The sequence below is a fragment of the Sporobolomyces koalae genome (genome assembly GCF_050403365.1).
Source record: "Sporobolomyces koalae JCM15063 DNA, S_koalae_JCM15063T_v1_ctg19, whole genome shotgun sequence".
In the NCBI taxonomy this organism is placed as follows: Eukaryota; Fungi; Basidiomycota; class Microbotryomycetes; order Sporidiobolales; family Sporidiobolaceae; genus Sporobolomyces; species Sporobolomyces koalae.
This window is the reverse complement of record NW_027481752.1, coordinates 1-26,468: the sequence shown is the minus strand read 5'-3', so window position 1 is coordinate 26,468 and position 26,468 is coordinate 1. Positions and strand designations below refer to the sequence as shown.

At 55.2% G+C, this 26,468-nt stretch overlaps 9 protein-coding genes across 9 annotated transcripts; 6 read left to right on the top strand and 3 right to left on the bottom strand.

Annotated features, from left to right (window-relative positions):
* Positions 1–258: 258 nt before the first annotated feature.
* Positions 259–2,347, bottom strand: JCM15063_002675 (uncharacterized protein; the record flags this gene model as incomplete). Its single annotated transcript, XM_076679005.1, has 6 exons — positions 259–585; positions 658–798; positions 877–957; positions 1,051–1,260; positions 1,348–1,922; positions 1,999–2,347. The coding sequence occupies 6 exons, from the start codon at positions 2,345–2,347 to the stop codon at positions 259–261; spliced, it is 1,683 nt and encodes a 560-aa protein (XP_076533765.1).
* A 236-nt stretch (positions 2,348–2,583) lies between these two features.
* On the top strand, positions 2,584–3,471 carry SKP1 (SCF ubiquitin ligase subunit SKP1; the record flags this gene model as incomplete). The annotated part of the gene is made up of 7 exons (XM_076679004.1): positions 2,584–2,680; positions 2,740–2,801; positions 2,873–2,978; positions 3,042–3,114; positions 3,186–3,251; positions 3,322–3,397; positions 3,469–3,471. 7 exons carry the CDS (start codon positions 2,584–2,586, stop codon positions 3,469–3,471), a joined length of 483 nt encoding a protein of 160 aa, XP_076533764.1.
* A 440-nt stretch (positions 3,472–3,911) lies between these two features.
* Positions 3,912–6,230, top strand: CEG1 (mRNA guanylyltransferase; the record flags this gene model as incomplete). Its single annotated transcript, XM_076679003.1, has 10 exons — positions 3,912–4,309; positions 4,382–4,444; positions 4,516–4,597; positions 4,689–4,820; positions 4,911–4,994; positions 5,069–5,151; positions 5,226–5,366; positions 5,451–5,639; positions 5,755–5,926; positions 6,036–6,230. The coding sequence occupies 10 exons, from the start codon at positions 3,912–3,914 to the stop codon at positions 6,228–6,230; spliced, it is 1,539 nt and encodes a 512-aa protein (XP_076533763.1).
* Positions 6,231–6,787: 557 nt separating this feature from the next.
* Positions 6,788–7,780, top strand: UBC9 (E2 SUMO-conjugating protein UBC9; the record flags this gene model as incomplete). The annotated part of the gene is made up of 8 exons (XM_076679002.1): positions 6,788–6,853; positions 6,923–7,006; positions 7,084–7,132; positions 7,210–7,233; positions 7,307–7,416; positions 7,497–7,576; positions 7,646–7,666; positions 7,738–7,780. 8 exons carry the CDS (start codon positions 6,788–6,790, stop codon positions 7,778–7,780), a joined length of 477 nt encoding a protein of 158 aa, XP_076533762.1.
* Positions 7,781–8,132: 352 nt separating this feature from the next.
* On the top strand, positions 8,133–10,585 carry ALG9 (dolichyl-P-Man:Man(6)GlcNAc(2)-PP-dolichol alpha-1,2-mannosyltransferase; the record flags this gene model as incomplete). Its single annotated transcript, XM_076679001.1, has 6 exons — positions 8,133–8,385; positions 8,457–8,611; positions 8,669–9,115; positions 9,190–9,654; positions 9,726–10,211; positions 10,310–10,585. The coding sequence occupies 6 exons, from the start codon at positions 8,133–8,135 to the stop codon at positions 10,583–10,585; spliced, it is 2,082 nt and encodes a 693-aa protein (XP_076533761.1).
* A 2,062-nt stretch (positions 10,586–12,647) lies between these two features.
* JCM15063_002670 (uncharacterized protein) lies at positions 12,648–13,817 on the top strand (the record flags this gene model as incomplete). Its single annotated transcript, XM_076679000.1, has 1 exon — positions 12,648–13,817. The coding sequence occupies one exon, from the start codon at positions 12,648–12,650 to the stop codon at positions 13,815–13,817; it is 1,170 nt and encodes a 389-aa protein (XP_076533760.1).
* Positions 13,818–14,599: 782 nt separating this feature from the next.
* JCM15063_002669 (uncharacterized protein) lies at positions 14,600–19,468 on the bottom strand (the record flags this gene model as incomplete). Its single annotated transcript, XM_076678999.1, has 15 exons — positions 14,600–14,817; positions 14,895–14,982; positions 15,053–15,126; positions 15,193–15,272; positions 15,344–15,487; positions 15,549–15,862; positions 15,931–16,093; positions 16,161–16,464; positions 16,537–16,747; positions 16,805–16,866; positions 16,928–17,059; positions 17,125–17,355; positions 17,426–17,635; positions 17,696–17,783; positions 17,849–19,468. 15 exons carry the CDS (start codon positions 19,466–19,468, stop codon positions 14,600–14,602), a joined length of 3,939 nt encoding a protein of 1,312 aa, XP_076533759.1.
* A 139-nt stretch (positions 19,469–19,607) lies between these two features.
* On the top strand, positions 19,608–21,406 carry GCD2 (translation initiation factor eIF2B subunit delta; the record flags this gene model as incomplete). Its single annotated transcript, XM_076678998.1, has 5 exons — positions 19,608–20,186; positions 20,263–20,445; positions 20,510–20,729; positions 20,802–21,068; positions 21,138–21,406. 5 exons carry the CDS (start codon positions 19,608–19,610, stop codon positions 21,404–21,406), a joined length of 1,518 nt encoding a protein of 505 aa, XP_076533758.1.
* Positions 21,407–21,808: 402 nt separating this feature from the next.
* TTI1 (Tti1p) lies at positions 21,809–25,382 on the bottom strand (the record flags this gene model as incomplete). Its single annotated transcript, XM_076678997.1, has 2 exons — positions 21,809–25,249; positions 25,305–25,382. The coding sequence occupies 2 exons, from the start codon at positions 25,380–25,382 to the stop codon at positions 21,809–21,811; spliced, it is 3,519 nt and encodes a 1,172-aa protein (XP_076533757.1).
* Positions 25,383–26,468: the final 1,086 nt, after the last annotated feature.

Sequence of the window (26,468 nt, the reverse complement as noted above, 5' to 3'; positions counted from 1 at the left end):
GTCCGAATTCATCAGTCCGATCTTTTGTGATCGACCGCCTGCGCGATCAACGAATTCCTGCGGCTAAATGTCGACGGCAGGACCTCCTGTCTGTCGTTCCCGAACCGGCAGAGTACACTCTCCTGTCCTGTTCCATCCAGAGCGGCCGATCGAATTTGGCTCACGCCGAGCATTCCCTAAATGATAAAGAATCCAAGGAGCACAATCCTGACTCCAAAAGGGCAACCAACGCTCGCTGACCCAAATACCCATCGATAATCAAATACCGTTTACGACCAACTGTGCGCGCCCTCTGCCCTCGAAATGTTCCACAGTTTCCCACCCTTCCTCATTCGCGACTCCATACTTCTTGCGACGTTCGGCTTCACTCAACCCTTCGTGCTCGTCTGATTCTTCCGTCCGATCAACATCTTCGAACCTCGACCTGCGCTCGTGTGAAGGGTACTGAAGTTCTCGACCCGATCCACCTTCACCATACGGGTCTCGTTCGCGATCGAGTTTCTCGGCATCCCACGCGCGCCCTTGAATGAGCGCGAGTTTGCGTTGTGCCGCTTCTTCACGTTCTCGGTTGATCGCTTTTTGAAGCTGCACGTTTCGAGGTTCCCCGATCAACTTTATGGATTCGGAACAACCTCACGCAGATGGTCAGAAACTCACCTCGAGGGTCCGTTCTTTCCGTTCACGTTCCTCGCGTAGACGACGTTCTCGTTCCTCGCGTTCGCGTCTCGCGAGTTCTTCGGCACGTAGACGTTCTTGCTCTGCTACAATTTCGAACGCTTTTCGATCCTCTTCCGCTTTCTAAAAACGAGAAAGGGGGGACCGAGTGAACAACGTCAATGGTACTGGATAACGGGAAGCTTTGAGGGGAGAACGCACAGCGAGTTTCTTCATCGCTTCCTCGTTCTTGAGTCGCATTCTGGCCATCAACGCTTCAAGCTCCTCGGGACTCTTCTTCTCCTGCGATGGATCGTGCCAAAGATTACCAATGTCAGCCTCGGTCAAGATCCTTGAATGGAAAAAGGGGGGAAAAGAGGGAGGTTCTGGGCGTACTTTTCTGCTGCCTCCAGTCGAGACTCGATTGCGGTCTGGCATGAGAGATCGTGGAGTGAGGGGTGCTCGCGGTTGTGGCGTTGCTGCGCCTGCGGGAGCGGGCGAGAGGGAGACCGGAGGCGTGGGCGCGGAACTTGGAATAGGTGATGGTCCAGTAGCAGTCGATGGAGGCACGGAAGGAGTGGAAGTGACGGAAGGGACAGGCGGTGGCTATCGAATGGTATTAGATTGCGAACGAGTCAGCACAGAGAACTATGGGTCCCAACTCGGGGTTCGTGCGCTCTACGAGAAACGTACGAGTTGCGGTTGCGGTGCTCGAGGGCCAGGCGAGCGAGAGGGTGTCGAGGTCCGATCGCGCGGTGGTGGCTTCTCGTTCGACTTGTTGCGATTCGGATTTGGCCGAGGCGATGGTGCTTGTCGAGACGGGGAGGGCGCAGGCGCAGTTTCCGGTGCGCGAGATGCGGGTGAATCCGCTGGTGTGACCGTGTGATCCGGCGAGATCATGGTTTGTGAGAATGATGAAGGTGGCAATGGTACCTCATGATCCGTGAGCAGAGCAGCCGAAAGTGGAGAGGAAGGTAAAAGTGAGGATGGAGATTGCGCGACAGGGGCCGGCAGATCTATCCGATCTTGCGTAGTTACAGCTGACGAAGGTGCCGCAGTCGGCGATGTCGCCCATCTCGAAGTGTTGGTGCCGCCGGAAGCGCGCGGTTTGTTCTGTTGCGATTTCGCCGGCGCTGGTGATCCTGCCCGGCCTTTTCCAGTCTGCGAAGGGGTTCGAGACGCAGGTAGTGATGGTGATGGTGGACCGAGAGGTTGTCGAGTTGCGGTCGCGGACAGAGTCCTCGACATGTCTGGTCGAGCGAATCCATCTGTGGGGACGTGACGGGACGAGCGATCAAACGTGAGCATAGTGCGGTGATCGTATAGCATCTCGTCACGACTCACTCTGACGAGACTGAGCTGGCGAAGACGGCGCAGATTCGGCGACAGCGAGCGGAGGCGATGGGGCCGGGGACGAGGTCGCCCATCGAGAAGCATTCGAGGCGGCTCGTCTCGGAGGATTCCTCGATCCCGGGTTCCCCGAGCGTGCAGAATTGGCAGGAGCTCTGCTGCCACTCGCTGGCCTGCCTTGCGAGCTGGTTCGGGGTTCGGAACCCGATGCGGAATTGAGTTTCGGCGGCTGTGCCTCGCTTGCGGCGGCTGTACTGCTCGCTGCGAGCGTCTGCTCGTGTCGAGGGTCGCTCTCGCGGCGAGGTTCAAGGGATGCAGGAGCCGAAGGTGCTTGAGGGTCCATGGTACGTCACGCGAGGGTTGTCGGGATCCGACTGATTGTCCTGGGCTGCGGAGGAAGCCGTATCTTTCGTTCGAGCGAGGCCGAGCAGCTCAAATCGAGTCAAGGGAATGCAGTGCTCGCCTACTCTGATCCCAGGTTGAGGTGGGGACGAGACGGGGCAAGCGAGTTTGATGAGAAGTGCCTCGCCTCGCTTCTTGCTCTCCCACCCCACTCCACCCCGAGATCTACTGCTCATCATGTCCAAGATCAAGCTCGTTTCGTCCGACATGGAGGAGTTCTCGATCGACAAGGACGTCGTCACTCGATCGGTGCTCGTCAAGAACATGCTCGAAGGTACGTCCATCCCCGCCCTCTCTCCTCGACACGCAGGATACTGACTGCCCTACTCGTAGATGTTGGAGAGTCGGACCACCCGATTCCCCTGCCCAACGTCTCTGCTGCGGTCCTCAAGAAGGTACATCCGCTTGTTCGACTCGGCGCGGGGATCCTCTGCTGACTCGGGTCTCTCGCATCCACGCACACCAGGTTCTCGAATGGTGCGAACACCACAAGAAGGACCCTGAGCCTCTCGCCGAAGACATTGACGACTCGCGTCGCAAGACGACCGAGATCTCCGACTGGGACTCCAAGTGTCCGTCGAGCCCAACACCCCCGGCGCTTGCTCGTGACTGACCCGACTTGTCGACCGTGACAGTCATCCAAGTCGACCAAGAGATGCTCTTTGAGATCATCCTCGCGGCCAACTACCTCGACATCAAGCCCCTCCTGTACGCTCCTCCCGTCGTTACACATCCAATGACGCAATCTGATCATTTGTGTGTGCATGTGTCGCTCACAGCGACGTTGGATGCAAGACTGTCGCCAACATGATCAAGGGCAAGCAGCCCGAGGAGATCCGCAAGCTGTCAGTAGAACCTCTCTACCATCATGACCTCGTTGACCTTGAGCTGACGGCGCGTTCTACGGATCAAAAGCTTCAACATCGAAAACGACTTTACCCCCGAAGAGGAGGCGCAGATCAAGAAGGAGAACGAGTGGGCAGAGGATCGCGTACGTTCTCTGCATCCCTGTCCCTACTTTTCTCAACTCTCGGCTGACTTTGTGGTCGGGGTCACTTGCAGTAAATGCGTTGTCTTGCGTACTGCACCTTGTGACTAGTTCAAGCTCGATTGATGCTCGATTCCCCCCCTTCTTCCACCATACCGCCGCGCGCCCTCTATGCTTTTCTGTCTTTCCCCACCTCCCCGAGAACCTTTTCTCTCCTGCCCGTTTGTTCTGTCTAGTGTTTTCTCGACCCTCGCTCGCAATTCGTCCTTTGCTTCTACTTCTGGTCCTTGCTGCCTCTCCTGGCGTCGCGTGCTTGCGCGAGATGTCCGAATGCAGCTCAAACCAAGCTGAACGCTACGTCGACCCAGTCTTGAAGACCCTGTGCCGCTCGTGTATCAGCGTTATGGTATTGCCAGTGGAACAACAACAACTATATCGACTTTGAAGCTTTAACGGAGAGCTTCGATCTTGCGCGCGCGTGTTGACATCATCCAACTTCGTTGAAGCTGTTCTATGCATGGCACATTCACCTCGGATACCTCGGTACACTCTCGATTCTCCCACCGCACCTGAACTCGAGCACACGTTCGAGAACCGCAGTTCATCTCACCCGCTTTCTCGCCCTGTCTCATCGCATTCGCATTCGGAACCTGGTTCTGGTCCTACACGAGGGATTGTCGAATCTCATGGAGCACCAGTACGAGCCGCGATCAACTCTGGGAACGGTACCGCAGCAACGTCGAACGCTTCTCGTTCGACTTCACCTCGTTCGACACGGAATGGACCTCTGTTGCAACCGAAACGTGACCTACCCGTACCAGATCGAATCCCAGGAACTCTTGTCGAGGACCCAGAGAAACACTGGCATTTGAGGGGTCACCTTGCCAAATTGTGTGGGATTCGGGGTACTGCCAGGTCAGTAACTTCTCCAGAAGGGGGACCATCTCGAACTTGTTGTCCACTGAGACTTTTAACTTGGATGATCAGGTTCCCAGGCTCGCAACCTGTCAGTTTCGACTTGAACAGTTTGCAATTGCTCGAAACCGAAGAGTCAGTACCCGGAACGTTCCTTTTGTTATGTTCGAGATCCTGACTATCTCTCGAAATCATCATCAATCTAGTTTCTGGGTTTGCGAGAAATCGGATGGCTTGCGGGTTCTCGTACTGATAGTTGCGACCGGCTTTGGTCAGGAGACCTATCTGGTCAGCTTTTCTCTTCTCCTCTCTCTCTCTCTCTCTCCGTCTCAGAGAGGCTTGTTTGGACTGACTTGGATATATGCTTCTTTCGAGACAGATTGATCGCAAGGAAAACATGTATCAGAACTATTACCTCACGTTCCCGCATCAAGACGGTCCCGAATTCAATCACTCCAACACGGTACTCGACGCAGAATTCGTCATTGACGTCGACCCCGTGACGGGACAGGTATGCTCGAATAGTCTTTTTGCCTGTCGAGTTCCCAAATGAAGATCCACTGACTATAATATCCTCGAATGCGGTGTATCTGAACTGCAGCACATCCCTCGGTTGCTCGTGTTCGATTGCCTCGTGCTCGACTCTGAGAACCTGATGGAGAAGTCGTTATTGAAGCGCTACGGAGTGAGCTCGCTTGAACCCCAGTTTTCCTGACAGCATCACAGTTGGAGCTGATATCTTTATATGTCAACTTGCAGCGTTTACAAGCTTTTGTCATCAAACCATACGAAAAGTACCTCAAGACGCTCCCGCCCGACGTCGTGGCGCAACAGCCATTCGAGTTTGTTTCCTATTCCTCCCTTTTTTTCCCATACAACGGATTGCACGTCTCTGACTTGCGCGATGATTCTCCAGGGTTGTCGCGAAAAAGCAAGAGTTGGCGTATGGAATCGAAGCAGTGTTTCGTGACCACGTACCTAAGCTCATGCACGGCAACGACGGCTTGATCTTTACGAGTGCCGAATCGCCGTATACCCCTGGAACCGATGCCAAGATGTACGGATGCATCTTTTTTCTTTCCTCTTGGCAGACCCAGAGTGAGCTGACTATCGGGTGACGACACGCATGCGATTGCAACAGTCTCAAATGGAAACCTCCATCAGAAAATTCGATCGATTTCTTGTTGCAGCTCAAATTCCCACCACGAAGAGACAATCCGATCGAACCTGATTTCAACGCGAAACCAGTGTTCATGTTGCTCATGAATCATGGTCATGAAGGGAACCATCTGTGGGACGTGATGGAGGTCGAGGACTCGACTTGGGAATCGTACGTTTTCCTCTCCTTCCCACTTCTTTCTTTCATGTTTTGCTCTGCTCGAGGACAAATGGGTCTATACAGCAAAGAATAGCTGACTCGAGCTTTGGCTTTTGTTTTTCCTCAGATGGAAAGCTTCGGGAGAACAGTACGACGACCGAGTGGTCGAAGTCGTGTGGGACCAAAAACGAGACACGTGGAAGATGTTGAGGTTCAGGGATGACAAACGAGACGGCAACTACAAATCAGTCGTCACGAGTATCATTCAGAGTATTCAACATGGAGTCGAGGCGGAACAAGTTGAGTTTCCCTAAACCTTTTTCCCCCTCACTCCTAATGAAAAAGACTTTCTCTTTCAGCGAGTCATTCAGTCGACTGACAGCTACGATTGAATTCTTGCGTGAGCAGCTGGTTGCGCATGCAGGCGCGATCAAGAAAGCTTGGAAAGCGAGAGAGGCCGCACGCAGGCATGGAGGTCAGGGTCGGCCACCACCTCCATCTGGTCAAGGGTACCCACCGCAAGGACACGGTGGACACGTTCATCACGGCTCAGGATACGCCGCAGGTTATTCTGCTGGCGGTGGAGGAGGTTTGAGGCGTTGAAATCACCTTAGACCTCGAAGCGCTGGGGAATAATGTTTGAGAGCACAAGCGATCATCTAGATTCTGGGCTTGTGCATCATTCGTCATTCCCGTGATCCAGTAACATGATTGCGTTTCATACTACACGCTTTCGATGCGCGAATTGATGTCGAATGATCATGGTAAAAGTCACGCCCGACGATCCATGAGAGCGTTACCGACTCCTCGTCCCGATCAGAAGCTCACTCCGCCAGAACTCCCCTCTGTAAGTGTCCCTTCGGCACACTATGCTCTCAAACAGCCCCCGGGAGTGCCTGCGCCTACAGTCACGGAGTGTGTTTCGCCTCCTGTCTGCGGAACTCCCTCATCAACTCTCGCGTCCAGCAGACAATGCGACGCTGTCGAAAAGCGACTCAAGAAGGAAAGCTGGCAACCAGCGAAACACTGCGACCATCCTAGCGGCCGTTTTGACCTGAACGGTTGATCGCCACGGAACTTGTTGAGCTGATCTCGTCGTTCATTCCGTTCCGACTACATCTCGGTTACACAGCTACGGATCGACACGCGTTGTACGAAGAATGGCTGGAATCTGCGAGCGTCGCCTGCAAGAGGAACGGAAACAGTGGAGAAAAGACCACCCTTATGTATGCAACAATCACCGCATTACAGCTGTCTGTACTTGTAAACTGATCAGTATTCCGCTACCGTTCTAGGGATTCTGGGCGAAACCGGCAAAGAACGCTGATGGCTCAATGAACATGATGTTGTGGGAAGTGGGGATTCCCGGCAAGGAGAAGGTGGGTGCCCCTTCTCGCTCGTGTCGCGTGTTCGCGAAGCTGGTGTACTGGCATACTGAACCCACAACTCACTATAGACGATCTGGGCCGATGGAGTCTACAAACTCACAATGGCCTTCCCTGAAGGTGACCCAACCTTCCGATTACTTTTGCCCAAGAAACGCTAGCATGCTGACGCCTTGTCGCTCCTTTCATCGATCAAGACTACCCTTCAAAGCCTCCCAAGTGTACGCATACCTCCCAATTTGTGCGGTCTCGTACCTCTTCCCGTAACCCTTTTTCGCATTTGCATGTCCACAGGCAAGTTCAATCCGCCACTGTTCCATCCCAACGTGTACCCTTCGGGCACTGTGTGCCTGTCCATCCTCAACGAGGAAAAGGCATGGAAGCCCGCAATTACTGTCAAGCAGGTATGTCACGTTGCTCTCTCCGGATTACCCTGCCGAAGCGTTGCGAGTACTCAGGCACCGAATCCTCCCTGTTGGAGCAGATCCTGCTCGGTGTTCAAGACTTGCTCGATTCGCCGAACCCTGATGACCCCGCACAGCTTGACGCTTACACCATGTACAAGTGAGTTGCATCCTACAAGACCACGAGCGCGAACCCAGGCTGAATTACTCGTTGCTTGCTACCGCGTAGGAGGGACCGCAACGGATACGAGTGAGACTCCATCCTATCACAGCCTCTGAAAGAGTCTTGTAACTGATCTGATTGCAACATTGTCGCGACAGGAAAAAGGTCAGATCGCAAGCAAAGGAAAACATTCCCAAGTGATCGTGAGCATGCGCGAATGCTAGCACGAGGCTTGTGGTATTATCCCCGCTGCTGTCTCTGTTCCTCCGGCTTCTTGCCCCGCGTCGGCGAGTACCACTGCACGCTTTTACCCGTATTATGTTCTCCCTTCATAGTTTCTCTCTCTCTTTCCTCTCCTTCTCGCTCCATTTCTGCGGTCGCACCATGTTGTTTCCCCTCCGAAAAGCACGACCTTGGTCTCCTCCAATTGTCAAAAGGCTTGTCTCGCATGAGAGGGGCCGCGGATTCGTGCTGGGTCCGGACGCAACCCGGCTGATTCACGCGCGCGCGTACACCGAGATCAATAAATTGGTCCTCTGCCTCTCGCCTTACCATGTCGGGCCTGCAGAGTCAAGGTGTCACCGTGCCGACAGGGCAACAGCTGCGGTTCAAGAAGAGCGGCGTCAAGGTGCAACCGAACCCCAACACTGCCGCCCTTCGACCCGAAGAACCTGGACTGCTCAAGGACCACAACCTCCGGTTCGCGTTCGCACGATGGAACCCGACGACGCTCACCGCGTTCAGGCTCATCCTGCTCATCAGGTTCTGCGCGGCCATGTACACTTCAATCAGTGATTGCGACGAAGGTTCGTCTCGTCCCCTCCCCCGTTCCCCGGCTCGCAGAGATCCGCCTACTGACTCGTCCGCAATCCGACAGTGTTCAACTACTGGGATCCGCTGCACTACCTCGTGCATGGCAAAGGATTCCAAACATGGGAGTACTCGCCCGAATTCTCGATCCGGTCCTACTTCTATCTCTTGATCCATGCCGGCCCCGCCTACACGCTCAAACTCCTCGGCTTTGAAGACAAGGTACGCTCTTGTACTTCGACCAAGGGCGAGAATTATCGCTCATAATCTTGTTCGCAGCGCGTCGCTTTCTTCGCGACCCGCATCATGCTCGCCTCGTTCTGCTCGTTCATCGAGGCCGTCTTTTATCGTGCCGCTGCTCTTCATCTCTCGTCCCACGTCGGTCGTTACGTCCTGTGGATCTCCATGTTCTCCGCCGCGATGTACAGCGCATCGGCCGCGTTCCTCCCTTCGTCGTTCGCGCTCTACTTTGTCATGATTGGCACCGCCGCGAGCCTCTCGCCCGTGCAGTCGGGATGGAAGAGGATCACGTTCGCGACTTCGGCGTACGCAGTCGCTGGCATCGTCGGATGGCCCTTCTCAGTGCTTCTCGGCGTCCCCATGATCGTCGAGCATCTCTGTGTCCGAGGCACACTCGAGAAGGTGCTGCCAAACCAGACCGCAGCGTGGACGCAGAAGCGAGCGCGCGGTTTGTTCATCGCTCTCGCCGTCGGATCAATTGTCGCTGTGAGTCCTGACGCCGCACCTCTGAACACTTGACGTTCTTGTAGCTGAACGCGCTCGCGCTCGATCACTCGCAGGTACCCGTCGTGCTCGTCGACTCTGCCGCTTACCAGAAATTCGCAATCGTACCGCTGAACCTGATCCGCTACAACCTCTTCCCGACTCAAGGAGCCGGTCCTGAATTGTACGGTACCGAATCGTGGTACTTTTACCTGCTGAACGGTCTGATCAACTTCAACATTCTCTTCCCTCTCGCATTCCTGTCGCTCCCGGCCCTATGGCTCACGACGATCTACGACCCGAAGCGATTCGGTGACTTGCGCGACCGCCTGCCTGGACAAACTTCGCCGGCTACGAGTCTCGCGATCCGGCTCGCTCCGACGTATCTCTACGTCGCCGTCTTGACCCTTCAGCGCCACAAGGAGGAGCGATTCTTGTTCCCTGCGTACGGCAACATCATCCTCAACGCTGCCATTACAATCTACCTCGCCCGCGGGCTGTTTGAGCAAGCTTTCATCAAAGTGACCAAGTCTCCGTACCGAGTGAGCCTCTCTTTCTCTCTTCTCATCTGCCGCGGCCAGAGTGGGGCATTGATCCTTCTTGCTCCCTACAGGCGACCCGCAGCGGAATCTTCTCGCATGCGACGCGTGCCGTGATCGTCGTGTCGTGCCTCATCTCGTTTGGACGCATCTCTGCGATTCACAAGTACTACCACGCGCCGTTCAACGTCTACCACCACCTTCAAATGTACGAGTTGACTCGACTCACGCTCGCGCATCACCCCGAGATCGCCCCGGCGATCGACGCCGCGTTGCCGCTCAAAGAGTTCGCGGTCGCGCTTGACAAGTCGCGTGCGATCTCACTCGAATCGCTCGCCGACAAGAACCTTCGATTGTGTCTCGGCAAGGAATGGCACCGATTCCCTTCGAGTTGGTTGGTCCCAGACCAACTCGAGACGAGGTTCATCAAGAGCGAGTTTGATGGGATCTTGCCGAAACAATGGGAAGCACCCGGAGAGGGCAAAGGGCTGTTTGGGAGAGCGACGGCCGTCGTTCCTACCGGGATGAACATGTTTAACCAGGAAGAGCACGATCGTTACGTACGTTTTTGAATATCTCTCGTGTTTCAAGGGACTTGCTTGCGGGTTTCACAAGATAACTGACTATTTCCTTCCCCCATCCTTCTTGTCAAACGCAGGTTGATGTCTCGACTTGCGATTACCTCGTCGACCTCGAGTACCCGGAACGACCCGAATCGTCCTTGTCGCCTCTCGAACCGAGATACTCTCTCGATTCGTCGACCTGGGACAAAGTTTACTCGCACCCGTACCTCGACGCGACCAACTCGCCCATGTACTCACGTGCGATCAACTTGCCGATCCCTGGATGGGCGAGCAAGAACTCGTGGGGAGAGTACACGTTGTTGAGGAGGAAAGGAGTTATGCCCGATAGCGGCAAAGTCACTCGCGAGTGAACCCAATTTCTCAAGTAGATACAGTAGAAAGCAAAAAACGAATCAAGCATCGCATTTCCTTTGAAGTTGTTTTCCAATGGTCGAGCTCTCTTATCCCGCGAATTGTCTCGCTCCCATATATTGCTCGAGGCAACAGGTGGCAGGTAAGAGATTCGAAGAATCACTGTTGCAGGCAGCTAGAGAAACTAGTACAGAAACAAGAGGCGCAAGCGGTGACCTATCGACAGAGAGGAACAAAGCAAGACAGTCAGTACTTCTATTGCCCTCGACGATGTCCGTTGTTTGCTCCTCAGTATAATAAAGGTTGGTATCCTTTACTGGTTTGCGAGGAAAAACGCGCAATGGCCCAAGAACGACAGGCAGAGGAAAGCGGGACCGTCTGAAAGAAGGTTGATCCACTTCCCCTGTCTGACGTTCCGAGCGAGCCATTACGGTTTTTCCAACCAGCTCTAACTCATTAAATCATATTGTGTACAATCGCTGGAGCTTGGAAGTCAAAAGAGAATCGAGAAGCTCACCAAGGAGAGCCCGGGTTGGTACAGTGTTCGGTTTTTGGTATTCCAGACAACATGGCTAAAACACTACAAGGTCCATCGTCATGTCGGGGTGTCGAGTCGAAAGGCAGAAGGTCGAAGGAATGTCGGAAGTCGAGGTCGATTGTCGAAAGCAGGGTGAGGATTGTCGCAAAAGGAGAAAAGGGGATGTTCCCGGGTCATTCAGCACGGCTTGCGCCCACGATCCCTTCCTCAAGGAGCGAAGGGATTGATAGACAGGCGGACCGCTTCCTAATCGCCGGGAGATCGTTCTACGCCCGATATGGGTCCCCGAGAGGACCCTTGGCACTGACCGCGTCGAAGAAGGACACAGGCAGCGTGGCACCTATTTGGGAGAGAAGGCGTACGCGTCGATCAGTACACAAGCCTGTGAGCGTTCATCTGTGAGCAGATGGTACGTACCAGGCGATGCTTTTTTGATAGAGAACAAGCCCGACACTCGCGCCTGCTTCTTTTGGCAGAGTCGCAAAACACGTAATTTCAGTCTATTTCCGACTTGTGGTTCACTCTTTGTCACGCTCACTCTATCGCGCCTGCGCCTCCTCGAGGGACCTGACACCACGAAGTCTTGGGTACATAGACTACTCATGTCTGTGCGAGCACGATCACATGGGGAATCGCGTTGCACCTCGAGCACGTGCAAGCGGCTTGACAATGAGCTTGCAATTATGCTTTTCAAACTCGAGCCCGAACACCGGGTCGCGGTATTGGCGAGGTGTGAATCGCCCTATAGAGCTTTGAAGGTGGTAGCACGTACGCGTATCAAGCTGTGAGCTACTGTAGTGCGAAAGCTTGTCAAAGTTGCACGGAACGTTTAAGCTTTAGCCTTGATTACTAGCTCAATCCTTCCCGTCTGATGACCTTCTGAACCAGATCCAGCTGTACTCTTTGCTACAGTATTCTGGGCTGCAGCGAGACGCTGAGAGTCTAATCAGAGATGGACGGGCCGATGAGGACTCTTGCTTACGCTTGCCGCGTCATCTGCATCAGAATCTCGTCGATCACGATTTGACATGCTCATCTTACCGAGTCGCTCATTTACGCCAATGTCAGCAGCGCAACCGACAAGGCTGGAGCTCAATCGCGAATTGCGCCCTGTTCGTCTCGGAGGAGCAAGCCCATGAGTGGGGTTTCCGAGTATCAGACGAGAGGCATAAAGATTCACTACTCGCAAAGTTGCGATGTGCAAGGAAGGAACGGAGAGTCGGAGTCAGCAAGAGAGCTTAAGTTCTTACGTGAGAGCGCGGGGTTTCGGAGATGGGTCTCGGAATTGCGACGCAAGCACTCGGGCTTTCGGATCCGCGCGCCGCTTGCGCCGTGCATTTTTTGCTGACCGCCGTCCGCGCCTCGCTAGCTCCTCTACATCTCTGCTTAATCGAATGCCTGTACAGAACGCGCTTGCACCACCGTCCTGATTCGAGCTTGCACCTTCCATCACAACAAGCCCACCTTGAGTCGGTTCGAAACGCAACCCCTGAGCGCTTCACGGAACCCGCTTCGGCACCGCGATGCCTTGCCTGTTCCGCCTGCCAGTCAATGCCGATACAACTCTGGTCGCTCTATGCCGACCATTCACGTTCATAGTCGCTCTCGGATACGCGCTCTTCGCGTTCGCGTACTCCTCGTTCCTCAACATTTCCGGACTTGCCCCGATCGAATGTCGCTGCCCACATGCAGACAAGACCCCACGCACAAGGCCTCGTCCTGTCGTACCGTCACCTATCCCCGAACCTACTCCGGCAACTCCGGCGCCAGCCGCGCTACAGAATGTTCCGTTCTCCTTCTCATCTTTCGTCGAGTCGCTGCGACCCCGTCGTCCCCCGCCCGTCGCGCGTCGTGGTTCGCACAACAAAGCTTTGCCGTACCCCGTGCACGAACTTGACGAGGTCGTCGAGGAGGAAGACGGAGAAGAAACTGTCGATAACTCGCTGCCGGCCTTGACGCCAGACGTATCCGAGGGGTCCGAAGGAGAGGACGAGTCAAGCGTCAACACCATCGACGACGCTCACGCTGAATCGGACAAGCCGCACAGGAAAGGAAAGTCGAAAAAGCTACATATCCTGACCAACCTGCGGTGGAGGAGGAGCGGCTCTGTCACGTCAACGTCTCAGGACGGGTCGCAATCGCCCTCTCAACAGTCTCTGCGCCTCGTCGCCCCAGATTCTGCATTCACATCAGAGCCGCAGGCGCACCAGAGCATCGCAACTCGCCCGCGCGCTGCTACCGCTTCTTCTGGATGCCGCGCGGTCCGCTTCACGCCTCATCGTCAGAGCTCGCTCGAGTCGATCTCCTCCTCAGACTCGAATCACTCGCTCGACGGATCGGGCAACAAGGTTTCGCGCAAAAGCGTCGCGAGCGGAACCTCGACGCAGCCTCGCGTGCTCTTCAGCAAGTCCTCGTTAAGGTCTCATTCTCCACTCTCTCGCTCGCCTGTCAGCCCTCCTGAACCCTCTCCGCCCGCGTCCCCGGGATTGCCTCACTCTTCCTTCTCTCAACACTTCGCCACGCGGCCGCTCCGCTCCCATTCGGTCGACTCGCAATCCATCGGACCACGAGGTCGTCGTACTACAGCCGAGGAGAAGTTGCCTAGGCTGAGACGCGGTGTATCTATTCAAGAAGGTCCCTCAATCGACTCGACCGGCTCGAGCCATCTCCGATTGGATGACTTCCTGCGTTAGGCTTTGCCGCTTTCTGTAAGTCTGTTTTGCGAACGTTTCCGAGTGACCGGATGAACGAAAGAAAACTAACTTAGGCTCTAGTCCAAACAGTTGCGCTACGCCTTCTTCGTTTCCTGCACCGCTATTTTTCGTCTTTCACCTGTCTATCTCTTTTCAGTCGTTCCAATTCTTTGGTTTCAGCCATCCAGGCCTCGCATACCTACTCGTCCTTGCTTATTGTTGTCCCTTTTGTTGTTCCTTTCCCTCCGGTATGCACAGTAGATACCCTTTGCAAAAAATACACCCTGGTACTCTAATTTTAGTCTCTTCGCAAGAACCCCTTTCAACTCTTCGGGGAAGAAGGGTTTGCTCTTTTGCTCTGGAGATTGGGTTTGTCGTTCCGCACGATCTCCCGAGCTAGCCTCGTACGACCGTTGAGACTTGTGGTGTCTCTTTTCAAAGCGCTCCAGGTTGACTTGTGGTCTGACTCAATTGGAGCCAGAGCTTGCCTATACGTTCAGGGTCCATCCAGCCCTCGCCGGCGAGTGGACGGTCCAGCGGACGAGGATTCAGAGCGCGTCGATGCCAAAAGATTCGTTACGGGCTTTCCAGCTCTGAACCGATTAAACAGGTCAAAGGCCCGGGTGCTCAGTTCGATTGCGGTTCAAGAGTTTGTGGCAGAACCTTTGTCGAAACGACCATCGGGAAGGACAGACAAACATGATGTTTCAGGTATATGTACAACACGAGACTACGGCGAAAAACCATGTACATTTGGTGCTGAATCATGCGATCTCGATTACCTACATGCCAAACCTTCTCGGGGTACGTTTGACGACTGGGGTTCCCACTCCAGCGATGCGTGGAGTCGACGCGACACTCTTTTGCGCTTTTGCCCGTTCCTCCTTTTCTTGTTGAGCTTTCGCAAAGTCTTCTTTTAGTTTCATCTCGGCCTCGGACTCTTTCGTAAATTGTTGTTTCGCTGCGATGCGCTGGCGATCGGAGAAATGCTGTTCTCGAACTGTGAATGTTTTCGGAAAGCGTGAGCTTTTGAACGGTGCCGGCAGCGCGAACGGTCTCAAGAAAGTCAGTACATACCCGAGAAGAATTTGCTTCCGAGTTCGGCGAGCCATGTCGCGTCGACAGAGGTCACAGTAGACATGTATTCTTTGCTCGTGAGAACGAGCTGTAGGAGAACGGTGAGAGCGATCAGCGCATGACTCCGAGTTGAAAAAATGCCAGGTAGATTCGCTCACCTCGTGGTACACGACATAGTCGGGAAGGTAACCCAGTCCATAAAGCGAAGACGTTGCGTGTAGATGCATGGGGACTGCAGCAGACCAGAGGACATTGCTAAGCTCTCGTGACCGTCAGTAGAACCGGAACAGAGACATACCAGCGGTTCGGAGGTGCTGGAACTCTCCGATACCTTTCACACGTGCGGCTTGATGGAAGTATGCGCCACAAATCGTTTTTCTACAATCAATGGGCGTTTCGGGTCAGACCACACGCTAGCGACAGCAGGACTCAAAGTTTGAAAAGCTGACCGGATGATATCCCAGTCGGTACCGCATGGGATGATGTCGAGTTTCTGGTGCTTCATGATATCGAGAAGCTGCGTTCGGACTTCCCTGGCCTTGCGGAGAGTTTTTGGATGCAGGAAATGTCGTGCGGCCCAAGCGTCGGAATATCTGGGCATGCATCAAGTCCGTCAGCTTGTACTCCCTATACGGAAAAATTGTCAAGGCGTACCCATTACTCTTCCATTGACTGTATACATGGAGCAGTGTCAAGTGATCACTCTCCGGGACAAAGAACTTCTCCCTCGCAGCGTCCGATTCTTCGGCCCTTTCCTTCGGTCGATAGAAGACGGACGGCACCGACAACATCGAGACGATCGTGAGGACCTCGGCCGAGCACCGAGTGTCAACCGACGAGATGAGCATTTTCGCGAGAGCGGGATCCATCGGGAAAGCCGACATTTTCCTGCCGAGATCCGTCAATTCGCCCGTGTTGTCGAGCGCGCCGAGCACCCAGAGCTGGTACATCGAGTTGAGAATGTTTTCCTGTTTGCGATGGTAACGTGATTGAGTACTCGCTCATTGCTTTCGACCATCAAAGAGGTGAAACGAACCTGAGGCGGAGGATCCATGAAGTCGAATTCAAGCAGTTTCTTGACACCGAGGGACTTGAGCAGCAAAACCGTATTGGACAAGTTCGTTCGCTGGATCTCGGGGATCGTGCTTTCGAAAAGCTCATCTCGGAATGCCATCTCAGTAAAGAGACGATAAGCAGTACTGCAGCATTTGAATGCAGTGTCAGCGACCTGTTTGAGTCGAGTCTGACGAAGTCTCGAGAGCTTACCCAGCACCAGTCCGACCAGCACGACCAGATCTCTGGTTCGCGTTCGCTTGACTGATTGGCGTGATCTGGAGCGAGTCCATACCCATCCTCGGGTTGTACACTTTGAGCTTGCTGTACCCTGCGTCGATGACATACATGATGCCATCAACCGTGAGCGAAGTTTCGGCAATGTTGGTCGCGACGATGCACTTGCGGCGACCGTCTTCGGTCGGTGCAAAAATCTTGGCTTGCAGATCAGCGGGCATCTGAGAGTAGATGGGCAACACCGCTAGCGGAGCTGCGTCGTCAACTTGAGCAAGGCGTTCTGTCGGTAATCCAGAGTCAGTATGGGATCTACTCAGCTCTAGAGAGCGCTTTTTCGTTTCGGGTTTCTCACCGTTGATCACGTCGCAGGTCGCTTCGATATCTTCTTGACCCGTCATGAAGATGAGGATGTCACCAGGAGGGTGCGAAATGTGAATCTGTAGAGCTTGCTTGACGGCAGAATCGACGTAATCTTCACATGGCGTCTTGCTGAACAGGACGTCGACTGGGAATGTCCGACCGGGAATCGTGAAGCAGGGCGCATCGTCGTAAAATTTCGAGAACTAACAGAAAGGGTTGTCAGCATGGCAAATGAGCGGTATGAAAACGATGCTGCCAACCTTGGCGGCGTTCATGGTTGCCGATGTGACTACCAGCTTGAGGTCGCGTCGTCGGGACAAAACTGTTATGAGCTTTGTCAGCTCCAGCCGGCCGCAGAATTGGAAGATCATACGAGTGCCTACTTTTTCTGAGCAATCCCATGAGGATATCCGTGTTGAGCGAACGCTCGTGTGCCTCATCAAGAATGATGACACTGTAACGGTCGAGATCACCTTCGTTGAGCGACTCCCGAAGCATGACACCGTCCGTCATGTCTAGAAAAAACCCATGACGAGTGTCAGTCTCCTGACAAAGTCTGGCTTATGCGAAAGGATCTTACATTTGATGACGGTTTTGTCCGAGGTGCAATCCTCGAATCGGATGCTGTACCCGACTTCGGCCCCGAGCTCGCACTCCATCTCTTCACTGACACGTTGAGCGACCGACATGGCCGCGACACGCCTCGGCTGCGTGCACCCGATCAAGCCAAAGTCCGAGTAGCCTTCCTCGTGGAGGAACTGCGTGAGCTGAGTCGTTTTGCCGGAACCCGTCTCTCCAATAACGACGACAACTAGACGCGCAAGGATGGCAATCAGCACGAGCGGGGGATCCGTCGAACGAGGAGCAGGGCAAAAACGAACCTTGGTTCTCGCGCACAATCTTGAGCAAGTCTTCCCGACTCGCGAACGCGGGCAAGTACTGCCGTTGTTGCTTCAAGGTCTTCTCCTTGGCAAACTTGCTGCTACCCTTCTGCGCCTTCATGTGCGAAGCGAACTGCGAGTCGCCATTCTTCTTGCCAGACGAGTCTTCGCCCTGCGGATCGTTCTCGTCGGCAGGCTTGGTTACGATCGCTGAGAGGAGGATTCAGTCAGTCTCGAAGGCCCGTGATCAGCAAGGCCTTGGCAACTCACTCTGACCGTCGGCGTCTTCTGCAGCTTCCTGTACTCCAGTGAGGTTTCCGAGCGTCGTTCCTGCCAGCTGGGCAACTTTGGCAGCGGCCTGAAAACCGACAAAGATCCGTCAGAACACTGTCTCTGCCGAAGCGGAATCGAAACATGACGCACTTTTTCTCGCTCCCTCCTCGCCCTGCGTTCTTGCACGAGCAGACTGCCTTTCTTTGAGAACACGGCCAAGTCGCTCGTGGGATCTTTGATCGGGTTGATTGGTTCGAGTTGCTTCGTGAACGCGAGCCGCCCATCGAGGAAAGGAGGTTTCAGGTCGTGCACGAGCAGGTGCACACGAGATTCTTCCTCGTCGTCGAGCGAGTCAAAGTCGAGCACGCGTCGATCTCCCGTCACTCCCGAAATGGCAAGCTGGTTGTTCTCCCACGCTTCCGTTTCAGCGTTGAGGTGAGCCTGTCGTGCCGAGAGACGCTTTTTGGTTCCCCCTCCAGCTTTCTTGACGAGTTGGGCCTCGCGTTCCGAAAAGTCGTCGTACCCTTCAAACTCGCCTCCTCCATTGCCCTGGTCGTCCTGGTTGTACCACTCGCGATCGGACTGGAGCTGTTCCTCCTCCCACGAGACTTGGTCGAGGTACGACGAAGGCGGTTCGATCGGACCCGGAGATTCGTCCCCTCCGACTCGCACGGAACGGGGGGTGTCCCACTCTCGCCCGTCTCGACGTGAAGGCTCTCCCCGCACCGATCTCGGAGTCGAGTCCCAACTGCGAGGGGTCGAACTAGGGTTCGAACCACGAGCGGTCGATGCTGGAGTTGAATCCCACCCTTGGTTGCGGATCCGTTGGCTCGAAGTCGAGGATCCACCCGGGGTTTCAGGTTCGGCGTACCTCCTGCCGGTTGCGCCTCTCGGGGTGATCCCTCCGTCACGACTGCCGTAGCGGTCTCGGTCCCCGTTCGACCGATCTCCGTTGCGGTATCGGTCTCGGTCGCGTTCCCGGTCGCGATCACGCTCGGCTTCGTAATCGCGCCCTCGTTCGCGTGGCCGGTCTCGACGGTCATCGTTGCGGTTGAGACGCTCTCGGAATCCTTCCATCGCGCGTTTGCCCCCTTGGTCGTGCTCACGTTCCCGACGCGTGTCACCGACTGGTGCTTGCTGCTGAGCTCGCTTTGCACGGTGTTCTTCGAGCTTTCTGCGGGCCGTGTCACTCAAACCGGACCCATGTGAAGGGGTCTGGTCAGGACGAGTGCGCAAGTTGGTCGGTGCGGCTCGATGAGACGGGATCTTGAACTCGGGTGCGGGAGCGGCGAGATCGTCGTCATTCTGGTCGTACTTGACCCGCTTGACGCGGTCGCGGGCGTCGAGGGCGTCTTTCTCGCGGCGCTTGTCAGCGGCGAGTCGGTCGAGTCCGAGGGTGCTCGTGCGCGCTGCGGGCTGCTTGAACACGTGCTTGTCGGCAGAGGACGCAGTTGCGGTCGTGAGTCCAGCACGCACGGGTGCATCGGGGGCGAGGACGTCGTGGTCGGTGACGGTGAGGCCGTTCGGGTTGTGGAACGCCTTGTCGAGCGTATCCTGGGTCTGACAGAAATCGTACACCTCGGACGCTTGCGCGAGAGAGAACTTGCCAAACGCCGAGATGGCCTTGTGGAAGCGATCGAGGGTCGGGTGGTGCTTCGAGAGCGAGTAGACGGTCGCAGCGAGCTGGTCGTTCGGGTTGAGCGTGTTGAGGCACCGCGACAGCAGGATCGCGAGGTGGTGCATCGGAGTCGGGGGTGCAGCTCCCTCCATCACGCAGATGGATCAGCTCGTGACGCGTACGAGGCGAGAGGAGCGTCTCGAGATGAGAGTGCGAATCCCGCGACTTTCTGGTTCCTCTCGTCTCCTTCGGATCCAACGCGCTGCAGCCTCGCCAAAGGCATCTGCAGCCATGTCGTCGCCCCGTCCGTCCTCGCTGCTCGCGCAAGGTCGCCCGACGAAGCTCGCTGCTTCGCCTGCAGGAGCATCTGGCACGACACCGGCCGCATCCAAACCCAAGTCGGCCAAGGAGATCGCCAAGGCTGAAAAGGCAGCCAAGCGCGCACTCGCGAAAGGCGCACGTGGGGCCGAGCAGGCAGGAGGACCACCGCAGCCCGACGCGAAAGACCAGGGCGCACGCGCAGGCAGACCCCCTGCACCAGCGCAGCATGCAGGCACACCGCAAAAGGGTCACCCAAACAGTAATACCAACAAGCACCAGGCTGCATCCGGCGACGCGGGACCCACCTCGAATCTCGCCGCGTCGACCAGCTCCCTCCCACAAGCCGCGACTGCCGCCTCGCAGCTCGACCCGCTCCAGCCGTTCCTTCACCTCGACCTGCCCATGCCTTCGTCGTCCCTCTCGCACTCTTCCAAGTCGAGCACCGCCAACATTCACCCCAGCATCCTCCGCCTTGCGCTCCAGTACTCCGAGTTCAAGGTCGTTGGCGCGAACGCTCGCTGCATCGCCATGCTCGAGGCATTCAAAGACGTCAGTCTCGTCCATCACACTAGATTCGCAGAGCAAACGCGGTGCTGACCTCTGGGATCGCATGCACCTTATCCAGATCATCAGCTCGTACACCCCGCCGCCGCAGACGACCTTGACCCGACACTTGCCGACGACTCACCTGAACCCGCAGATCGCACACCTCATCCGGGCGCGGCCCCTCTCCGTGTCGATGGGAACCGCAATCCGGTACCTCAAGTACGAAATCTCGCTCATCGAGATGGAGGCTGACCTCGACGACGTGAGCTATCCTTTCTCGATCCTTCTTGCCCTGCCCATTTGCTCAACATTGGCTCTATACATAGGCGAAAGCGCTTCTTCTCGAGAAAATTGATTCGTTCGTGAGAGATCGTATCTTGCTGGCTGGCCGCGTTATCGAGCAGCACGCGGTTGACAAGATCAAGAATGGCGACACGATCTTGACATACGCACGATCGAGTGTCGTCGAGGGGGTCCTCCTCGAAGCCAAGAGACTTGGGAAAGAGTTTAGCGTCGTCGTGGTCGACTCGCGGCCACTGTACGAAGGTGCGCATACGTCTCTACCTCTGAGACTCGCGTTGTGGCTTGATCGCTGATTCGAGAGTCGGGATCTGGCAGGCAAGAACTTGTTGCATTCACTCCGACTCGCCTCAATCCCAACGACCTATGTCCTCCTGCCCTCGCTCTCGCTCGTCCTGCCTCGCATCTCGCTCTGTTTCCTCGGTACCCACTCGCTCTTGTCGAACGGATCTATGTTTTCGCGAGCGGGAACGGCCATGGTCGCCATGATGTTGAAAGAGAAAGGAGTGCCAGTCGTGTGTTGCTGCGAGACGTACAAGTTTTCGGAACGCATCATGCTCGACAGTATCGTCGGGAACGAACGAGGTGAGCTTGCTTGTCGTCGGGCGTCAAAGAGACGGAGACTGATTACTGGCACTCGTCTCGACTCTCCAGCTACGCCTACACCCTTGTTGCAAGACCTCACCCTGACGCCTTCCGCCACTACTGCATTGCCTCCCGCTACCTCGTCGTCGAAACCTACAAATCCACCAGCAACCACTACTCCGAGCTTGCCAACCTCCCTCGCCCCGCTCAGTTTATTGTACGATGTCTCGCGACCAGAAGACGTGACGGTGGTCATTACGGAAGCCGGGTTGATTCCAGTACAGAGTGTGCCCGTCTTGTTGAGGGATTACAAACCCGTACAAGGTAGGAACACGTAGGATTTTTCTTGAAAAGCATAATAGACACATTTCGAGGAGAGACGAAGAGTCGTCCCTAAGTCTCGAGGCAAGAGCTTCTTGGTCTGTTGTGTTCAGTGAGATCGTGCCAGAGAGAACATTTTACAATCATACATGTAGTCTGCTGTGACCTTGACGCACAACGCGTTAAGCCGCGCTAGCCCAGTGGTTAAGGCGCTTCACTTGTATCTCCTTTACAATCCATGAAGAGATCCGCGGTTCGAATCCGCGGCGTGGCTTGCTTATTCTTTTGCCCCGAACCCTGTTTTCTTTTTCGCGCCTGTGTTCACGCTCACACCATTCATTTATGATCATGTCGCATTACTCTCTTCTGGTAGAAACCTCTCATGCCAAATTACGACAGTAAACGTTTTTTTCTTTCTTTCACAGGTTTTCAAGCAGGCTCGAAATGTTGTCGCCGAAATCGACTCCAGGCATCTCGAGAAAGACGGGTACCCCTGGATACTTGCTGACCGTTCCAACCAATACGAGCCACACGGCATCCGAATTGACTTTGCCCAACCCTTTGTACACCTCGAGTGCAAGTTGTTGCAATTCTCGATCGACCCGAACCGACAAGAATCGACGCAACCCGACTGCTTGTTCCCACACGACATTTTCCTTGAGTGGAACATCACGAGCGATTCGAGCGAGCGTCTTGAGGTTCGAACTGTACAACCGATGCGAAGTCGAGTACCGAGTCGAACCCGCAATGGCCGAACTTGAATCTTCGATTTGTTGTTTCGACAGGAGCGTACGCAAATGGGGCCACACGTCGTCAAGGATTCGTCGAGACATGAAATCTCCGACGTGTACTGCGAGAGATTCGATCAAACGAGCCGCTTCGAGCACGACTGACAGGTCCGGGTCGGTGAAGCGGTTCAAGATGAACGGCCACGCTCGGTGAACGATCGGTAGGAGATCGGCAGTGCGAGCTTCGGGAGAGTTGGATCCGAGAGAAGGACGTGCGAGAAGTGGGACGGCAGATGCAAAGAGTGAGAGAACTCGAGCTCGTAGGAAACTTGACGGATGCGACAGGAAGTAGAGTGCTTTCGAGAGAATCTGTGCCGTGACGATCTGCGGTCGAGTCGGTGGTGGTGGTGCGACTTGAGAATCGGGAAATTCGGCTGTTCCCTCTTCGCCCGCTTTGTCGTTCTTGTAGCCAGACTCGAAAGGTTTCCGCGGATTGACTTCGGGCAGGTCCGGCTCTTGCGCTTGTGCCTGTCTAGTCACAAACCATTGCTTGAACACGTCGTAGTGAGAGTCTAGGTGCGGGACCTGTTTCGTTCTCTCGATCGGCACTGGCAGGTCCGCTTCCATGACCTTGAGAAGCGCATCGAAGACCGCCCACAATCCTACCGTGATTTCCTCGTAACCGTGGTAGTCGTCGAGCGCTTCAAAGACATCGTCGACAAGGTCTTGCACGATCGAGACGATACGGTGACCCACGAGTCGGATCATCTCGACGAGGACAAGTGGCGCCGATGGATCAAGGCGCGTCACCGACATGCGTTGCGAGACAGAGTTGACGACATAGTCGACGTTGGCGAGCACGAGCTCCTGCGGCGAGGTCGAGGCTGTCGATTCGGCAATGATGGCAAGCGCTGTTTGCGCGTGAACCCGCAGAGACGGAGGCGCAGTCGAAGAGCTGTATGCGAGGACGTGATAGAGAGAAGACAGGAGCAAGGGCTGGTACGAGGCCTTGAGCAGGGTCGCCGCGGTCGCTAGAATGCGCATCGCTAGCTCCAAGAGCAAAAAGCGATGCGACGCGCGGTCAGAGGCCGAACTGCTTCGAGCGACGACAGGTTTATAGTTGTCGAGAGATGGTAGCGAAACCGTCCCTTTGGTGTGCTCGATTGCCGGGAGCTCGAGGACATGGGTCGTTGCCTCTGAGACTTCTGGCTCATCGCGTGCTTCTTGAGCTGTAGCTGTCGATGCGTCTTCTTCGGCTTCTAGATCCTCGATGAGCGCAATGACAGTCTTGGCGACTCCTCTCAGCAATTTCTTCCTCCTCTTGTCAATTTCGAGACCTGTAAATCCGTTCAAGATCCCGTCGAGAATCCATAGTGCACTGGCTGCGGTGCTATCCCTTCTCCGAGGACCGAGAGCGACGCCGAGGAAATAATCGACAAGCGTGTGGTCTTGCTCAGCTTTCGCTGCACTTGCTCCGAGGGCCTTCCACAGGTTCTCGAGGGCTTTTGTTGTCGTAACATCGTGGATGTTTCGCAGTCGAATGGTCGGAAACGTTGTCGAGCTGGTGTCGGCAGGGTTGGGCTGGCCTGCGATCCATGCCAGAGACATTCCGCCATTGCCCCTCGTAGCCGAGTCGGCCCTGCGATCCAGCTCGATCGAGCCCAAAATGCTCCATCCATACCTTGAAACATCACCAATCAATGTCTTTTGCGAAGCACCGTCCGACGAAAGATCCAAGCCAGCTTGAACGATGCAAGCCGAGCGGCGTATGGCGTCCTCGTCCCGCTTTCGCAACACCTGCGACAAGCCGGCCAAGCGGCGCTGCACAATCTGCCCAAGAAGCAGGATTGGCAAGAACCCGGAAGGCCTCGGCGGCGTATTTGCATCTTCGAGCACAGCGTGCAGAGCCCGACGCGCGGGGTCGCTCACGATCGGCCATTCGTCGCGCGAGAGCACCAGGAGACCTTCGAGCGGCCCTTCGAGGAGAGCACCAAAGTTTACGTGGCACTTTTTGACGATCTGGTCGAGCAAGCTCACGAGGCCGAGTCGGACTTGAGGAGAAAAGTGGGAAGCAAGAGGGGAAAGTTTTGCGACGAGAGACGTAATCGAGGAAACGGTAAATTGTAGCCACGCCGGGGTTGGAACAGTCGGGCCCTTGGTCGCGGCTGGCTCTCCGGACGAGATTTTGGCTTGCGCGTCCTCGTCATTTGGCGATTCAGGCTGCGAGTCTTGCATACTCAGCTCCTCCAGACGCAAGGTTGGTATCGGCGTTCTCTGCCGTAGTCCATTGGTAACTCTGTCGCTCACACTCAGGTATACGAGCTGGGACAGAAGATCGAGCGAATCAACAACGACAGCTGAATTCTGCTTGCGACTCGTCGTCTCGAATTGAGTGCTGGAAGATGGCGGCTTTGACAGCGCGATCCGACAAAGGGTCGATGCCATGCCTGGCAATGCAGTGGCGAGAAGAGACGAGGGTTTATCGGTCGACGTCGGTGCGAGGTAGGTGACAGTCAGGGTGCTCAAAGCGGAGATTGAGGCGAGCTGGAGTTGCACTAGAGATGTCGACTCGAGTGCGAGAGCGAGCAAAGTCGTAAGAGTGTGAAAGATGATCGAGAGCGAAGGTCCAGCCAGATCCTGGGCTTCCCTGGCAGCTTGGCCAGCGTCGAACGCTGTTTCTTCTGGCCATAGCGGATCGGCTTGCGGCTTCATGAGTGTTCCAAGAACTAGCACCATGGCCAGCTTGGCTTCTTCCGTCCTGTCCACTGCTTTGCCCTTGCCTCCGTCCTTGGCGTCGAGCGGTCCTCCGAGGGTGAGAATCGTCATGGTCCACAGCTCTCTCCTCACTCGCTCGTCCATTCCTGCGCATCTCCACTTGCCGATCAACATGTCGAGAGTTTGCATAAGAGTCTCGAGAACTTGGTCGCCTCGGTTGGCACCATCTGGACGAGGCTGCAGAAGCGACGTGAGCGGGAAGAAGGCGTAGTTGGCGAGCGCTGGCGAAAACGCATGATCAGGTATGTCGCCGAGTACGGTCTGTAGTTTCTCGAGGAGAGCCAGTAGTATCCGGGTGCTGCCGGAGCTGACAGGCGAGCGAGATGCATCGAGGAGAGGGACGGTGATTGCTTTCAGCTGCACCGAGTTCCTTGTCAGCACGTGTTTCCCGAACAATGAGACCTTGACTTGCCTGCTGGAACGCCGATTGCTTGAACGCATCGCGCTCGAGGTTATCTGCTGCGGGCGGAGGACTGAACAGTCCGACCATACGCAAGTCTGCCTATGACTGCCCGTCAGCGCAGCGACGAGGCTGGATACTGTGGAGCACGCACGCACCGACTCGTGCTTGAACACCACTGATCCGAGGGTCGAGAGATGTAGGAGGTGGAGGCAGAGTCAGATCGATTCCGGCTATCCGCAAGCGAGTTTTGCATTACTTATCTTTCGTTAGGCGTTTTTCATATACACATCGCTGGTACTGAACTTGACAGCAGACCAAAGCGCGGGGAACTTCTCGATGAACACTCCTCTGGAAAGCTTACAACAACAATGGAGGCGTATGCCGCAAGAAAAGCTCGCGGAGGTAAATGTGAAGTCGGAAGCAGCCTTTGACACTTAGCCCTCAACATGGTCTGGGCTTGGGATGGAAAATCCAGGTTTGAAGGATCTACAGAGATTGTGACGCTGACGGAATTAAGCAGAGACAAGAATATATCGACTGGCGGGTTAGAGAGGCACTTTTCAAGCTTGGATGGGACACATCAATGCCTTTCCGTCGTGCCGTTGTCCAACTACCACTGAACCCTTACTCGTGGGATGTAATGGGTCTCTACTTCCGGACCCAGAAGACAACAATACCTGGGTAGATAACAATACCTGGGTAGATTATGAGACTATGCCAGGATTTGCCAGGGTTAGAATTCGAACGTTAGGGAAAATATTTGCTTCTCTGCGCAAGGACTTGCCCAGCGTGAGGTTTGGAGTAGGTGATCATCTCACTGACAGATGAGCACAGAAGTAGCGTCAGGTACTTGCATAGAAAAGAAAAGGTTCGGACAATGCTCTCGTTGAATCGGAATCAGGGAGAATGCGAAGTGTGAACGTCGGTCGCGCTTTGAACGGCGGCGGGACGTCTGATATTGACATTTGAGTGTATGTAGATGGAAAACACTAAGTATGAAACGGATGTTCAGGAGAGTAATATCTACCTCCTGTTGCACAAGCCCCTGGATCTGGATCCTCCCTTTCGAATTGGCAGAAAATTCTTTAGGCATACTTACCTGGCCTCGGCTTGGGTCTCACGAATACTCTGGTCCTTCAGTGGCGCTCCGCATTGCACGGCGACTTTAGACCT